Source organism: Gopherus flavomarginatus, chromosome 7 (assembly GCF_025201925.1).
Source record: "Gopherus flavomarginatus isolate rGopFla2 chromosome 7, rGopFla2.mat.asm, whole genome shotgun sequence".
Taxonomy (NCBI): Eukaryota; Metazoa; Chordata; order Testudines; family Testudinidae; genus Gopherus; species Gopherus flavomarginatus.
The window spans coordinates 56,042,123-56,057,576 of NC_066623.1; the positions used below are offsets into that span (position 1 = coordinate 56,042,123).

Consider the following 15,454-nt stretch of genomic DNA (forward strand, 5'->3'; position numbering starts at 1 on the left):
GGAATCAGAAAGTCTGGACAAACAACAAAAGTTTGTGAGTTCAGTTTCCCAAGGAGTGGCTGTATCTCTCTCTTGTTAAGGGTCAGTTTGCATATTGTATATGATAGGGAAGTAAAGTGTGTGCATTCATTACACACTTCCATTCTTTCTCCATTCTAGGTCATTTGATCTGCTAGTGAAGAATCTCAATGACAAGAATTACTCCATGACATTCAATAACCTTCTGAAACCCATCTCTGTGGAAGGCAGCTCAAGGAAGGTCTGTGTATCTTATCTTTGGAGGTATTTGTATAGACCCCCTCAGCATCTGAGTCATCTTAGCCTGATTCAGTAGAATCCTCCAATTTAGCCTTGTAGGATTGCTGTAACCTCAAACCTTCTTTCTTGCTCTCTCCAGCCTCTAAAGGGAATTGTAATGGTGACTTTCACGTATTCTGTGGCTGCAAAATCAGCTCCTTGCTGCAGAATTGTGTGCCAGATTGATCCATGCTTTTATTTTAAAACATCAAGGGACGGATTTTTGTAGGTATAGAGGTTCCTAAAGATGCAGACAGATGCTTAGTGGGATTTTCAAAAGTGCCTAAACACCTTTGATGGTCTGGGCCCTAACTTCCACTGAAATCAATAGGCGTTAAGCACCCAACCTGCTTAGGTGCTTTTGAAAATCCTGTTAAGTGTTTCTGTGCATCTTTAGGCTCCTAAATATCCCTGTATCTGGCCCTTATGGTTGCAAAGAACAATTTTCCAAACATGAAGAGAGGGCTTGTCTACACAAACACTTAGTTCATGGCAAGCAGGAGTGTGAATTTACCTTGTGCTAGCCTGCTATGCACTATCTGTCCATATGGACCCTGCTGAGGTGCACTAAGAATTTGTTAGTGTGCTTTGATATCTCCTGAACAAACTCTTAATGTGCCTCAGCAGGGTCCAAATGAACACCTAGTACGCTGCAGACTAGTGCAGAGTAGGTTCACGCCCCAGCTTTCTTTGCCACAAACAAAATATTTAGGTAGACAAGCCCAGAAAGTAAATAGATGCCTGAATCTGTACACAGCCTGAAACAAGAGCTAAGCTACCCATTTATCTCAGTGGGATGTTGGCCTTGAAGTTGAATGATAGAAAATGTCATTAACTATTCCAGCGCTGATTATCTTAACTTCCAGCTAGTGTGCCTATCTGCAAACCCAAATCACCTCTCATTCCTATGTGCCAAAAGCCACATATGCCCCATACTCAACTGCCAACATTTACCGCTTCCCCAAATGACATATATAGGGTGACCAGATAGCAAGTGTGAAAAATCAGGACGGGGTGGGAGATAAGTACCTATATAAAACAAACCCCCCAATATCAGTACTGTTCCTTTAAAATCAGGACACCTGGTCATCCTAAACCTATAGGTTCTCAATCTATTTACCATTGTGGGCCGTATCCAATATTAGCTCTATGGCCCTAAGGATGTCACATGGTCTCAGATCTGTGCTGATTGGGCCCCAAGCAGCCCACAGGTTGAGAACACTGTCCTAGACATATATAACTTAAAAATGTGGGTTGTGGTCCACAGTTCTGTAGGGCAGCGTAAAATAAATTGAATTTAACATCAGCTTAAATAATGAGGGGATACTCTAGAAATATTCATTTTTCATATTGTATTGAATTAAAAAACTGAGGTTTTTATTGAGCTGAAGCAGAATGCAGGGGTCTGATTACAGAATTTAGGTCAAAGTTACAGCTGAATACACAGGGTCTTGCTTGTAATTCACTGGGGTGCTGCACTGAGGCTTGGTGATGTCTTCAGACTAGCTTTTTATCCCTGGAGATATGAGTTCAAATAGAGTTACCCCTGATTTCAATGTTATCATTACTGGACTCTTAGGCCATTTATCCTCATCACAAAATAGTGGAATAGCAAAGGGAGTTGCAGATCAGATTAGAAGTGGGCTGTGAGTCTGAAGTGGAAAAGCAGAGGCTATTGAGAGTCTAGACTGAGGTGCACTGTGTGCCCCTGTAGGTTCTTTTGAGTCCTTAAGCCATACTCTTGAAAATGTAAGCTGAGTCCTTGTGTTCAAGTAAAAAATGCAGAGGTGGACTGGCTGGAGTCATAAGCTGGGATGCTGTACTACTAGCACAGACCACAGCAGATAATGTCTGCTAATTCCAGGTGGTGCTAAGTAGTGCTAGAGGTTTGGTGGGTGGTGTGCCTGGGTTTCAGGGATCAGAAAGTTCGTATCTGATCATTGATTCTGAGACAGTCCTTAGAAAAGCTCATACTAATCCTTTTCCCCAGTTTTCCACTAGGGTGTAATATTTTTGAACCACCACAGAAAGAAACTAGGTATTGGATCTTTAACATTGATTGGTGTCTAGTCCCTCTGACCAGGTAAAAAGGCCGTTGAGAGACCACAATGTTTTCAGGATCTCAAGTATTGTGGGCCAGTCTGCTCCTGCATTGGGAGTGTGTTTTGGAATTCATAGAATATTTTCTGTCTCCCTTTAATACTGACTGCTGTTAGACATGACTGTGTCCCTTTTAGAGTATTCAAAACAAAGTAACCCTTAGTGCCCCAGAGCCAAATACTTGATATAGATATAAAAATATGCCCCATATAAGAAAAAACTAGCCCAGACAGCAACTCTCTGAGAAAGGTATGAGCATCCAGCAATAGAATAATACCAGAAACTGTTCTGCTACTTTACTTTAATTGTTGTGGATGCAACAAATATCGCCTACAATAAGTATCCTTAATTCACATCTTACCATCAGACTTTTTTTTCTTTGCCTCCCTTTACAGATCAAGACGGATATGATCCTTGTATTATGTAGGAAGAAACGGGAGGAAAAATGGGATTGCCTGACTCAGGTGGAAAAAGAGAGCAAGGAGAAAGAGTGAGTGTCCCCCCTTTCACTCCACCCCTAACAAAATTGCATTAGTCACCAAAGAAGGCAGATGTGTACTTGACTTTAACTTCTCTAGTCTACAAAATGAGAATTGTTGGTCCAAGGGCCTAGCATTTAAGCGGTTTTACATCCTGAGAATTATTTAATTACTGATTTCCTGATCTTAGTAATCGGCTGATCTGCGGATTCCTTTGGCACTAAAGATTAGTGCACTGGGAAGGAATTTGCACTGAGTTGCTAAAATCCTTCCGCCTTCTACTGTTTGAATGCTTCAGGTGGGATACACCTGGTACATCCTTTAAATGATTTTAATAGGATGTTCGTGAATGGTGCAGCACAGGAAGTTTAGAGAACTGTGGTGAAGACTAGCAATGAGAGACTTAAAGTTAACTGTTCTTCAAGCCACATGGTCCTATCTTGGAGGCTGTATTCCTGAATAGCTGCTCTAATTGGGACTAAATGCTCTTAGAGGCTTTTTCCCTGCAGGGGATAATGGAGTGTCTTCCACATCTCTGATGGCTTGAGGCTCTTTATGTCCCTCCTTTGTAGCTCGGTTCTGCAATCGTTTAAGGAGGAATAAAACAGGAGCCTGTCAGCATTGCTAGCAAATCTTCTGAGGGTTCATGGGTAGAGATTGGGCTATCTGAAAAGGTAGAATTCTGATCAAAACTACCTTCTTTCTGCATCCATATCTCATAATTCGTTAACAGTTTGTTGCTTCTTTCTGGTGCATGCTGCACAAGGGACTGGGTACTGGTCATTGAACATATGTCTCCTGCAATGCAGTATTTTACCACTAAGCCAGCCCTACAAAGGTCTGCACTGACTCCCTGTTCAAGGTGTTAGTCACAATATATAATTGGCCTGCTACAGCCAGGGTTGTGAGTTCAATCCTTGAGGGGGCCACTTAGGGATCTGGGGCAAAAATCAGTACTTGGTCCTGCTAGTGAAGGCAGGGGGCTGGACTCGATGACCTTTCAAGGTCCCTTCCAGTTCTAGGAGATTGGTATATCTCCAATTAATTATTATTTTATTATTATTTAAAGTTGCAGGACCCAGCCACTTTGTAAATCAGCTGGGACAATCTTGCTGTCACACTCTAGGGCAGCAGTTCTCAACAGGGGGTCCACGAACCCTTTCAGGGGTCCCCGGGGCTAAAACTCAGAGCCAGGTTCCCAGCACCTCTAGAGGGGCTGAAGCAGGGAGCTGCAGGGTTAGTGCCCCAATCACTGGAACCCACACTGGGGCTGAAACCAGGAGCAGCTGGGCTGAATTCCCAAACCCCAACACTCCACACGGGGCAGAAGCCCTGAGCCCATGGGCAGAGTTGGAGGGACATGGAGATGTTCCCTCCCTCCAACCTACAGTGCAAGAACAGGGCAGTCCCGCGGCAGCTCCACACACACCCCTTCCTCCACCTCCTCTCACCACCCACTGGTCAGGTTGGAGGCAGGAGGCCACAGCTAGGCAGTGCAGGAAAGCTGCTGCTTTCTGGCTGGTGCCATGGAGCAGGCAGCTGCAGCATTCCCTCGTCTCCTGCTGGTACAGTGGGCTGAAGCTGCAGGGGAGCCCTCCTAGCACACAGCCCCTTGCTACCCCCCTCCCTGCACCCTGAGCTACCCCCTCCTGGCAAACAGGCCCTAGCTACCCTTCTGCCCACACACAGCAACCTCTCTGCCCGCATACAGCCGCTAGCTACCCCTCTCCCTGCTGTTGAGCTGTTCTTAAACTTTTTGAGCTGAGCTTTCCCCCACCCCCCACTCCCCCCCTTTGAGTTATAATTTTTGGTTGTGCCTACTCCCCCCAACCCAGACAGGCAGGTGGCCTGCTGAGGTGAGTCAGGGGTGGAGGTGGCAATTCCTCCCCGGACCTCCCCATGCAGAGGTGGCTCCAGCCCCACTGGCCCCTGCCCATCCAAAATAGAAGTCAAACTACAGTAATTCCTCACTTAACGTTTTAGGTATGTTCCTGAAAAATGTGATTTTAAGCAAAACAAAGTTAAGGGAATCCAGTTTCCTCATAAGAATTAATGTAAATGGTGGGGGTTAGGTTCCAAGGAAATTTTTTTCACCAAACTATATATAATACACACACACACACAGTAAAAGTTTTAAACAAACGATTTAATACTGTACACACCAATGATGATTGTGAAGCTTGGTTGAAGTGGTGAAGTCAGAGGGTGGAATATTTCCCAGGAATGCCTTACTGCTAAATGATGAACTAGCGCTCGGCTGAGCCCTAAAGGGTTACCACATTGTTGTTAATGTAGCCTCACACTCTACAAGGCAGCAGTAATGGAGGGAGGGGAGGCAGTATGGCAGACAGAGACAAAGACACACACCCTGTATGTGAGAGAGAGATGCGCATTGCCCCTTTAAGTACACTGACACCACTCTCAGGAAGTTGAGACAGCAGCTGCGGCAAGCATCTGTGTCCCCACCCTGCTCTATATGGAGAAGGGGTAAGCAGGGGTGGAGGAGGGGGATGCCCCCCTCTTCCTCCTTCCCTCCCTGCGCAGCAAGCAGGAGGCTCCTGGGAGCAGCTCCAAGGCAGAGGGCAGGAGGGTGAGACAGCTCCAACATAATGTTTCTTTTTATTTTCCACTTTGTCTAGACAATGCCCTCTTTCTCTTTTTGAAGATGCCAAGCTCAGAAGACTCAGCTTGAGACTCCATAACACCCTTTCCCAAAACCCAAGGCAAAATTCTACATAAAGCCATTTTTTTTAGTGTAAGAATTGTTAAAACATTTAAAGTTTGGCAGAGAATTGTTACAAATGACTGAGGCTCCTAGGCATTATGATAATACAGTGATAAGCTTGTTTCATGCATATCCATCTGTCTTACAGGAAAGCCTCTTATGACACCTCAGACCCTGGTGAGGGGCTGATGAACCTTCTGAAAAAGATGTATGCAGAGGGAGATGATGAAATGAAAAGAACCATTAACAAGGCCTGGGTTGAAAGCAGAGAGAAACAAGGCAAAGGGGATATGCCATTAGATATTTGAAACTACTCCAAAGGCTGCCTTGACATGGACCTTCCATATGGGACTTTTGCTGTGCTGCAGAGATCAGTTCTACAAGTGCATTGTTTACACAACCTTCTTCCAAGCAAAGACACTTACCTGTTTTCCATTTCAGGTTGGAGAAAATATTTAAATAAAATACACTTTTATAAAGCATTTCTTTCCATCAAGTGGTTTCCTCTTCCCTGACGACTAGGAAGTATTCGTATCTCTTCCCTCCCCTTCCCCCTAAGAGCTTTTCATTGTTCTGCTCATCCAAAATGTCTGTAAAGCTGATAATTATGCAAATATAAAAAGAAGAAAAATCCTAAGTTATTGTGTGCTAGTCAACGTGTCACTTGGCTGCCTTTGGCTATTTGGTTCCTAGCCCTAATGTATTAACCCAGCTCAAGCGACTTTCTACATGCTGGAGAAACTACCAAACAAACCTCAAAAGGACAGACATGTCTAAATTGCTGAAGCTAGCTTAATTATAGGTGTGGAATCTGCATCTTCGACTCTAGTTACTAGCTTACTGCGCTGGAAAGTAGCTCTTGCCTGCTGTTCTTTACAAAGGGGCAATGGCAAGAACCCTGTAGAAAGCGTGCTGAGCAGATACCTGTTGCTAGTCAAGAGACTTGCTTAAGTGCACCCAGGAAAAGCTGAATGTGACAAGCTTACCTAGCATTTGCCTGTGGCAGGCATTCCATCCATTTTTCCAACCACCTCCCCAAAATGCAGGAGCCACGGCTGAGTAACAGCAGTGCAGTTAGTAGCCATAGAAAGGAAAGATGCAAGAACAGTGTTTGGACTAGCACAAGGCAGAAGCGTAACTACTCTCGACCCTTTGTAAAGTGCTTGATCATTGACAGGAAGGTTCTGTACCAAACTAATGAATTAATAAGTTGCTATAGGCATGACCCCCTTTCTTTAAAAAAGGTGGTGCTGTCTACTAGAGTACAGTACAACTGTTGACATCCTCCCACTCTACTTTGAGATGGGTAGGAGCCTAGAGGTCAACAGCACTAAGCCTTAGCCCCCATGTTGGTTAATGTGGAATTCATTATAGCTTCCCATATTAGCAGCAGGAAGCTGCTCAACCATTGCTGCTATAAAAAGGAGCCTCTGCATGCTTGGCAACTGGCAGAATATGGGTAAAAGGTAGGATTGAACACATGCTCCTCCCAGCAATGTGAGGGATAGGGAAGGCATCACAGAATAGGAAGGGGGCAGGGATCCTGTGCACATCTCCTTGAATGTGGGGGTGTTACCTGTCACTTCTGTGTTGTTGGGAAACCAGGGCACAGGACCCAGCCTGTCTCATGAAAGACCTTCCCCACCCCACAGCCTTTGCTTCGGCCAAAGCTGATCAGAAGAATTTAACAAAAAGGAATGAAAAGGCAGCAGGAGACACATCTAAACCCCAGGACAAGGGTGCCAGGATTAAGGAATCTTCCTTAGCCTCATTTGCATCAAAGATAGGATAGGGAGGCATCGCTGTTAGCATACAGAATAGAGGAGAGAGATTCCAAGGCAAGAACCGCATGGAACTCTGGGACCAGAAAAGCAGGGAGGCACCGCATGAGGGGGGGAAAAAATCACTGCTCTAGATGTTAATGAATCTGCCTGCCCACACCCCACTCAGTAGTTATCAGACCAATTCTAGTAATAAATCCTTCATTGGTATCCAAAATAGTAAAGCTCTCTAATTGCATTGTGAGCTCCCTCCAAGGACCACCACCCATAACCAGGAATGATCAGGTCCTATTGTCTAGCCTGAACAAAACTTTGGTGTACTCCCTTGAGCCATCAGTTCACCCATAAACAAATCTAGTGTGTTGTTTCCCTACAAAAACCCCTGCTTGTGCTCAAGTGTTCTGATGCCTGGATCCAAAAATCAGCATCAGTTCCATTGGGACTTCATCTCTTGACTGCATGTGCTCAGGGGCTCTGCCTGTCTCCAGCAGGACACTCAGCTACCACCACCACTTGGAATCCCCAATCGATTCAAGCTTCACAGAGTGGTGAGAACCCATCTTTCTCTCTCTCTAGGTATATCCTTCTGACCCTGACTTGAGTGAGCAGTTATAGTTTTCTAAACCTGACCTTTATAATCAAATTTAAGTTAGATTTAATAGTATAGCTCTTATTTGTTTGGCTTCCCTATGGTTATTACCTGGCAATAAATAACTTTCATGGTTACACTGTTTGCTTCTCTCCCCCACGGATGTTTTTTGGCTTCCTCATTTACCCTGCAGCAACGCTCCTCGTACCTAAGCTAAAGATCCCTGCAGCGCCCAAAAATCCTGTGCAGTTTGCTCATCAAGTGGGTTACTACCAGAACAACTGTAACATGGAAGTGGGGCTAGGGACATGCTGAACCTGGGACATATGAGGGTAGCAGCTGGATGGGATGTTTGTCCACTGCTATGCCTGCTCTGCCCATAACATATAAAGTGAACGGGTGTAGTGTCTAAATTGAGGGTGGGCTTACATTCAGCTATTTGGCCACAGTAGTTGGAGCTTGTCTTCATATTCACTGCAGCATACTTCCCTGCTACATTGTGTGATTCCTTGTTTGTAGTGATACTTTTGCACAGTTATCTGGTCAAAAGAGGTCATTGCAGTCTGAATGTAAAGAGTGAACAGGAATCACTGAACAAGTCTGTACTGTAATGTGTTTTTAATTTAAATGTTCCTTTTAATTACAAATCCAAGCTTGGTTTTATAACAGGGTAGCAACCATTCATGGCAAAATGAAACTGCCTTTAGCACAACCTGGCTTGGCGCATTCCTACTCGCCCCTACGCATATCTCTTCGCCATCAGATTTGCAGTAGTCCCCTCACAGTGGTATCCCAGTGACAGAACTGCAATGACTGCTGTTTGCATCCTCTCTATCCCCTCCCCCTACTTGTTTCTGTTACGTTTATGCAGAACTTTAAACAAAAAGGACAGTCTTGCTTTTTCAGTTACAGGAATGCATGAACTAGGCCCAGTCTGGCTCTTTTTGACTGAGCAAACAAGTCCTGGTGGTGATTTACCACATAGCTCTCTGTATCCCAGACATCTGACTGTGGTCAGCCAGGTGGCGGAAAACAATTCGACTAAGCCTCCAGCGCCGCTTCACGCCTCGTGGACGGGATGTCAGGACACATCTATTCCGGATCCTCACAGGGCAGCTGTCACGTGGCAGGGCAGCAATCTCTTTATCAGCTATTTCCTGGAGCCAAAGGAAGGGGCAATTACACACACAGAAGTTGCTATGCTGTATTTTGCCCAAGGTTAGGTTTTCTAAGGCCGTTTAGTGAAGGGGGTAGTGATGGATAGGCCTGAAGGCTTCCTTACCCACAGCACAGGTACCAGCATATGCCTCCTTCCTACCCTGGAGCCATCACCTCTCCACTAATGAGAGGGCAGTTTGCTCTCTAGGCTTTTCTATGTTCTCTCTCTTCAGACTTCCCACGGAATTTAATGGCTCTACTTGCTGGATTGAGGACCCTGCTCCATTAGGAACTGAAATGTGTCCTCATGCATTTCACACAAGTCACTGAACTGTCCAGTTGGACAATTACAACTTATCAATAGTGTCTCTGTTAGAGGGTGGGCTGGCCCTCTACGGGAGTTGAGCTCAGCCCCACCTGTTTCATGTTAGCTATCTCCCCAGCGGAGAGGCTTCCAGGCAGATAAAGGAGCCTGCTCAGTTGGGGAGAGAGAGACCTACTATGAGCAGGACAATTCTTGCAGGGGGACCCAGTGTCAGAAGAGATTGAGGAAGATGTCTCAACTCCAGCCAGAAGGAAGGACCTGGCTGGAGCAACCTGCATGGAGGGACAGGAAGCTGTAAGAAAAAGAGGCTTGAAAACAGCAGCAGGAGTTGGGTTTGACAAAGAACTGTTGAGCCCAGCAAAGGGCTGTGAAACTGATAGTCAGGGAGAGGCTTGTTTTGAAGTAAGTTGACACTTGAACTGTAATATTTTTATATCCCAAGCTCCAAGAAGAGGTATTTGATTCAGAAGAATTTGGGTATAGTCACACTGGGAAAACCCAAAACAGGGAAACTGAGGCAGTGGCAGGGTCTAATGCTGGATCAGGTAAATGGTGTTGCATTCAATTACTGTTTCCCTGAGGCTTGCAGTACCCTTGCAAAACTTCCTTCTGCTAAAAAGGCCATGTGATCTCAAAGGGACAAAAGGTCAAGAAACTGCACAGATGACCTACTTCTGTTTCTTACCTTTGCAGAGTCACTGTAACTATGTTTTATCTTCAAACCAGATGCTTCAGGGATTTATGTACAAAGCCTAATACTTTCAAACAACCCTAGAAGAGCAAGCCAGTGCAACCACATTGGGGAGTGAAGGTAGGTAGTTAGGGAAACAAGTCTTTAAGGAAATAAATTTCAAGCCACAATTTGTCATAGATAGCAAAAAATAAATAAAAAATAGTGTCCTTTAAATTAGGAAATTAAATGTAAACTTCCATTTTTCGATAGGGAGTTTGTAGCACCAGCTTTTGGAGGCTGTAAGAAGCTGTTATATTTTCCACATCACAGCTACAACAGATAGACAAGTCTGATTTGTACACTGAAGTTGCTCAGAATTAACTGGTGCCTTTCTGATGCTACTCAAAGAGTTTCTGAAAGGCACATATCTGGAGTCTGTTGCTTAAGTGTTTCGCTAGAGCCCAAGTACCATGTTGTGGAAAGCAACAGCACAGATCTCGTTTTCCATGCTCTTCTTCCCTACTTCTGAAGACTAGTAGGGGCACTAGAATGACAAGGGAATTCTACAAAGTTCATTTCCCCACCTGACGTCACATTCACTACTACAGTAGCTAGCTGTGACTCTGAAAGACGACCACCACCAGCTGGGGAATAGCATGAGCAAATAAACCAACAGCAATCCTTGTTTTTATATCAAATGTCCACCGTAGGCTGATGCTACCTTAATGTTGGTAAGTGAATATGGCATGTAAAGGCCAGCTCATAGCAGTGAGTACAATTCATGCTATATCTCACTCAGAAGGGTAGGTAAAGCTATCCCTGTAAAGGAAACTCCACAGAAAATGTAGAGAGACTGAAAACAGGACACAATGAGAATGTTCCCCATGAGGTATCAATTGTTCCTTTGGTCTGAATAATTTCTATGAGGAAATGAGTTTATATGCTAGTTATATGAGCAACCACCCAGAAAATACTAGAGCACTTACTCATCCAGAGAAGTCAGAAGGTTCTCTACTACAAATCAACTCTTTCTGCATCCCTTTAACAAACCAGCCAGAGCAGAATCCTAACGTATTCCCATGATCACCCCTCCTCACAGCAGCAGCTCGGGTGCATCATTTCCTGGTCAGTCTATAAAGAAGATTGCTAGCTTTATTTTAGAATATAAGTAAAGATTCCAGACAAACAATTGCTGAAGACAGAGTTCTGAGGGGAAGTCTTGCTGCTTGTTCTCTCAGTCCCTCATTGGTTTGAGTTAGCATCTCCTGTTGTAAATACTGGCACTGGGAAATAAGGAAACTGATGGCTCAGCTAGGGGAAAAAGCTACTTCCAGCAGAATGTTTTAACTTAAGAGTCAGATCAGCAGCACTTACCTTTTTCCTTCTATCCCCCCTCTAGCAATTTCTATAGCCCTGGTGATACCTGCTGGCTGTATTAGGGTTTTCAGATGTATTGGCTGAGGTAGTGGTGACTAGACAATAAAAATCCAGAAATTATATCTAAAAGGTCCTGATCCTGGAAAGACTTGTAAAAGTCTAATTTTAACAGTGCACAATAGTGTTGAAATCAATGGGACTACTTAAATATTTGAGATTAAGCATATAGGGAAGTCTTTGCAGGATCTATGAATCATGCCCCAAGATTTTAAAGTAGTGTGGGAGCAGAAATCAGCCTGGATGTACAGGATTTCTTTAGGAACTAAACCTCTGGTGAGCAAAACTATGGGGCACACCCCCCTAGGGGGGCATGGAGGAATGTTCAGGACTGAGTGGCAATGCCAGACAGCTTGTGCCAGCCCCCTTGGGGGCAGGGAGGGAGCACCTCCACCCTCAAGTACCTCAGTGGGCCACCTAGCCTGTGGGTCAGTGTGCCGTGCCAATTTCTGCTCCCAGCATCCTCTGCACAGAATGCTGGCTCCACCCCCTGGCTGAAAACCAAAGAGAGGCAGGGGCAGATATTGGCCCTGCCCTAGCGGTGCAGCATGTCTGCAAGGTAGAAGCAGCCTGCAGCTGAGGAAGCCTTGGCTGTGCAGTAATGGAGGAGGGAGGCAGAGACAGATTCCATTAATGGTAAGTGAGGGCGTGACTGGAAAAGTATGCGTACCACTGAATTAGATAGTGAACCTCCCATACCTAAAAGGGAAATGGCCCTCAAACTCATCCATTAGTGACAGTTACAGAAGGAAAAACAAGACTGTAGGAACATCCATAGGAACAATTAAGCTGTTCACTGTACCCCTGCAGTACATAACCACTTCCTGCTCTAATACCCTCTGACTTCTGATTTTAGCAGTGGCAAAGGAGTTCCACCCAAGAGATTTTATTTCTCTTGAGAATGACCCAAAAAGGACATGGCTCTGGAGCTGAGTATCAATATTGAGTAGATAGCTACATGATGTGAAGTGAGCTTGTAAACTAAATGGATGCAGGTATTCTAGACTGACCCCCCCAGAATCTGAAGCCTGGCATTGGCTGCACAATTAGATTCATACAAAGTAGCTTGTGATGCTCAGAGAATGCTGCTGCTGCAGCAATGTGGGTGCACATACCTTCTACCTGAAGAGTTATGGTCCTGCAGGAAAGTACAAATGGACTTTACTTTACCTGCAGTTCTTTAGGCAAGATGCTGTTTTTTCGGAGAGCGTTGATTCGCAACCTCTCATCTGCATATTCATAAGCCATCTTCCGTCTCTTTACATCACGCAGCATCCTCCAGTCCACGTAGTAACCCCGCACCTGCCCTCTACAGGGCAAGGGGAATATCTGACAAAGGGGAAAATATAAAGGTTAAATCTGCAGCTTCCAGTATTTTATCACTCACTCAACTCCAAGTATTGCTTATTCCAATTTACTCTTTCTAGACTCTACCTCATTTGGATTCAATCACTGCTTTCTCTGACTCCTCTGGTCTTCAGGCCTGACAATACTGGCAACAGTCACCCTCTTCACCCATCCAGAGAATTTTGCTGAGCTATAGGATTAATCACACCAACTAGCTTTCTTGTTGGCCTGGCCTCAGTCATGAAATTCTATCATCTCTAAGGACACAATTGTTGACAACTGCAATCTGTCATGTTTTAACAGTCAGCGTAGACCAGGACAAACTGTATGTAGTTTCAAGTGTTAACATGGCTGTTGACAGCTATGTTCAGACACAAAATTCTGTAGCACAGACAAGGCCTGCAGGATTATACATCCCAGCACAGGTGTGTTTCTTACACAGCATACAATGGAGTCTTATGATTGTCAAGATTTAAATACACAGTCCCTAGTCTTAATAAAATGCCCTACTAGCACGTAATACAAGGGGACTTTGATCTTGGTTAAAGCCTGTAGGCATTACTGGAATACAAATCATTATAATCATAAATAAAAGGGCTGTTAGCACCTCCTAGAACCCACAGAACAAAATCTAGTTTTAATGGCCTATACAGTCTTGATAGAGGATATATCGTGTGAGTGAGACATACATATCAAACATCCTAAAGGGCTTTTCTATTTTTAGCTGCTAAAAAAAAACAAGGGAAGAGAGTGCATCACTAGGGATCTATCCATGAAAACAGGAGCTCTTCTCCTGCTGCTGGTTCTTCACCTGCAGTAGTCTGGAAATGCTGAGAGCCACTGTCCTAGACAACACTGCCTCTCTCTAAAGCCAAGTGGCGCACTCTGTAAAATGCTTCTCCAGACAAGCCACCAATCCTACCTGCCTAAATTAACCAACCTGAAAAGACGGGAACACTACAATTCACCCAGGGGCGAGCGAACCTGGTGAGCTGCACTGATAGCTCCAGACCAACTCCGGAGAGGGACATGGGCCACCAGACAGAGCCGCAGAGAGGGCACCAGGCAAAGGCACAAAGGCTGCCTAGGGAGCAAACCCGAGGGCAGGGAGCGGGCGGGAATCCCGAGGGCAGGGAGCGGGGGCGCTGGGGAGGGGAATCCCGAGGGCAGGGAGCGGGCGGGAATCCCGAGGGCAGGGAGCGGGGGCGCTGGGGAGGGGAATCCCGAGGGCAGGGAGCGGGGGCGCTGGGGAGGGGAATCCCGAGGGCAGGGAGCGGGCGGGAATCCCGAGGGCAGGGAGCGGGGGCGCTGGGGAGGGACCGAGGGGGCCAATGCGGACGGGCAGGGGGCACCGAGGAGCACGGATCGGAGCCGGGGCAGGCACAGAGGTTGGGCTCAGCGGCCAGTCGGTGGCGGGACAGTGACCGGGGCCCGGCCCAGGGAAGTTACCAGCCCCAGCGCGAGCCCCGCGGAGTCCCCGAGCCGGGCCTGACCTGCCGAGCGGCCCACAGCGCCCAGCCCAGCATGGAGGCCGCCATCTTCCCAGTCTGGCGCATGCGCTCACAGCCACTCGCCGGGGCGGGGCGGGGCATGGGGGGAGTGAGGGTGGCTGGGGTGTGGAGGAGGTGGAGGGGGGGTTGGGGGAGGAAGAGGAGTTGGGGGACAAGGGAGAGTTTGGGCGGATGGGTTGTTGGGGGGCTTGGGGGAGGGGTGGTTAGGGAAGGAAAGGCTTTGGGAGGGTTGGTGGAGGAAGGGAGGTTTAGGGATGAGGGAAGGGGGTTGGAGGGAGGATGGGCTTGGGGGAAGGGGATTTAAGGGGGTTTGTGGGAGGAAGAGGTTTGGTGGAACCAGGCAGAGCCGTGGGTTTGGATGAGAGGACACATTGTTCATTTCCCTTCTGCAGCCCAACCCCTGGCACTGCTCCTATTTCAGGCCCATAGGATGAAGCTGCTGACCCATATGACAGAGTGAAATCCACAGGAGGTGAAAGCTCCTGGCAAGGAGTGGGCGATCCTGTCCTGACTCCCCATGAAGCCTGGAGTTCACAGCCCCAAGTGGCACCCTTCGAGTTTGTCAGTCTCTGCCAGCGTGCTCTGTGCTGTTATGAACAAAGGGGGAAACAGGCCCTGCCCCGTGGGTGATGCCCCACACAATGGGCTCAGCTGAAGAGATGAAGCCCAGAGGTGTCTGTGACAAATTAACCATTAGACCTACGTGAGCAGCTGGGCTTCTCTGGCTAATCTAGCTAGCCATAGAGCATGCCAGGCTCCCCCATTCTCTGCTCAGACCTCCACTGCTTCATTATGGGGTCACTCCTGCTTTACCTCCTCAATGTGCTGAGACTTCCCTCACACCCATGCGCAGCAATATGCCGTACACAAGCTTTAGACACGGATGGCCCACTGTTCCTTATATCAGAGGAGTAGCCGTGTTAGTCTGGATCTGTAAAAGCAGCAAAGAATCCTGTGGCACCTTATAGACTAACAGACGTTTTGGAGCATGAGCTTTCGTGGGTGAATACCCACTTCGTCGGATGCATGTAGTGG

The 15,454-nt window shown here is 46.5% G+C and overlaps 2 protein-coding genes across 3 annotated transcripts in view; one reads left to right on the forward strand and one right to left on the reverse strand.

Moving 5' to 3' along the window:
• The window catches only part of CACYBP (calcyclin binding protein), a 28,238-nt gene extending 22,000 nt beyond the window's left edge, over window positions 1-6,238 (forward strand). For both annotated transcript variants that reach the window (XM_050963417.1, XM_050963418.1), the window contains exons 4-6: window positions 160-259; window positions 2,793-2,887; window positions 5,750-6,238. In XM_050963417.1, coding sequence (XP_050819374.1) covers window positions 160-259; window positions 2,793-2,887; window positions 5,750-5,909 — 355 coding nt within the window. In that variant the 3' untranslated portion in view covers window positions 5,910-6,238. The remainder of the gene's footprint in view (window positions 1-159; window positions 260-2,792; window positions 2,888-5,749) is intronic.
• A 2,332-nt stretch (window positions 6,239-8,570) lies between these two features.
• On the reverse strand, window positions 8,571-14,486 carry MRPS14 (mitochondrial ribosomal protein S14). Its single transcript, XM_050963439.1, has 3 exons — window positions 14,402-14,486; window positions 12,732-12,890; window positions 8,571-9,128 (listed from the first exon to the last, which is right to left on the reverse strand). The coding sequence occupies exons 1-3, from the start codon at window positions 14,462-14,464 to the stop codon at window positions 8,946-8,948; spliced, it is 405 nt and encodes a 134-aa protein (XP_050819396.1). The 5' UTR covers window positions 14,465-14,486; the 3' UTR covers window positions 8,571-8,945.
• Window positions 14,487-15,454: the final 968 nt, after the last annotated feature.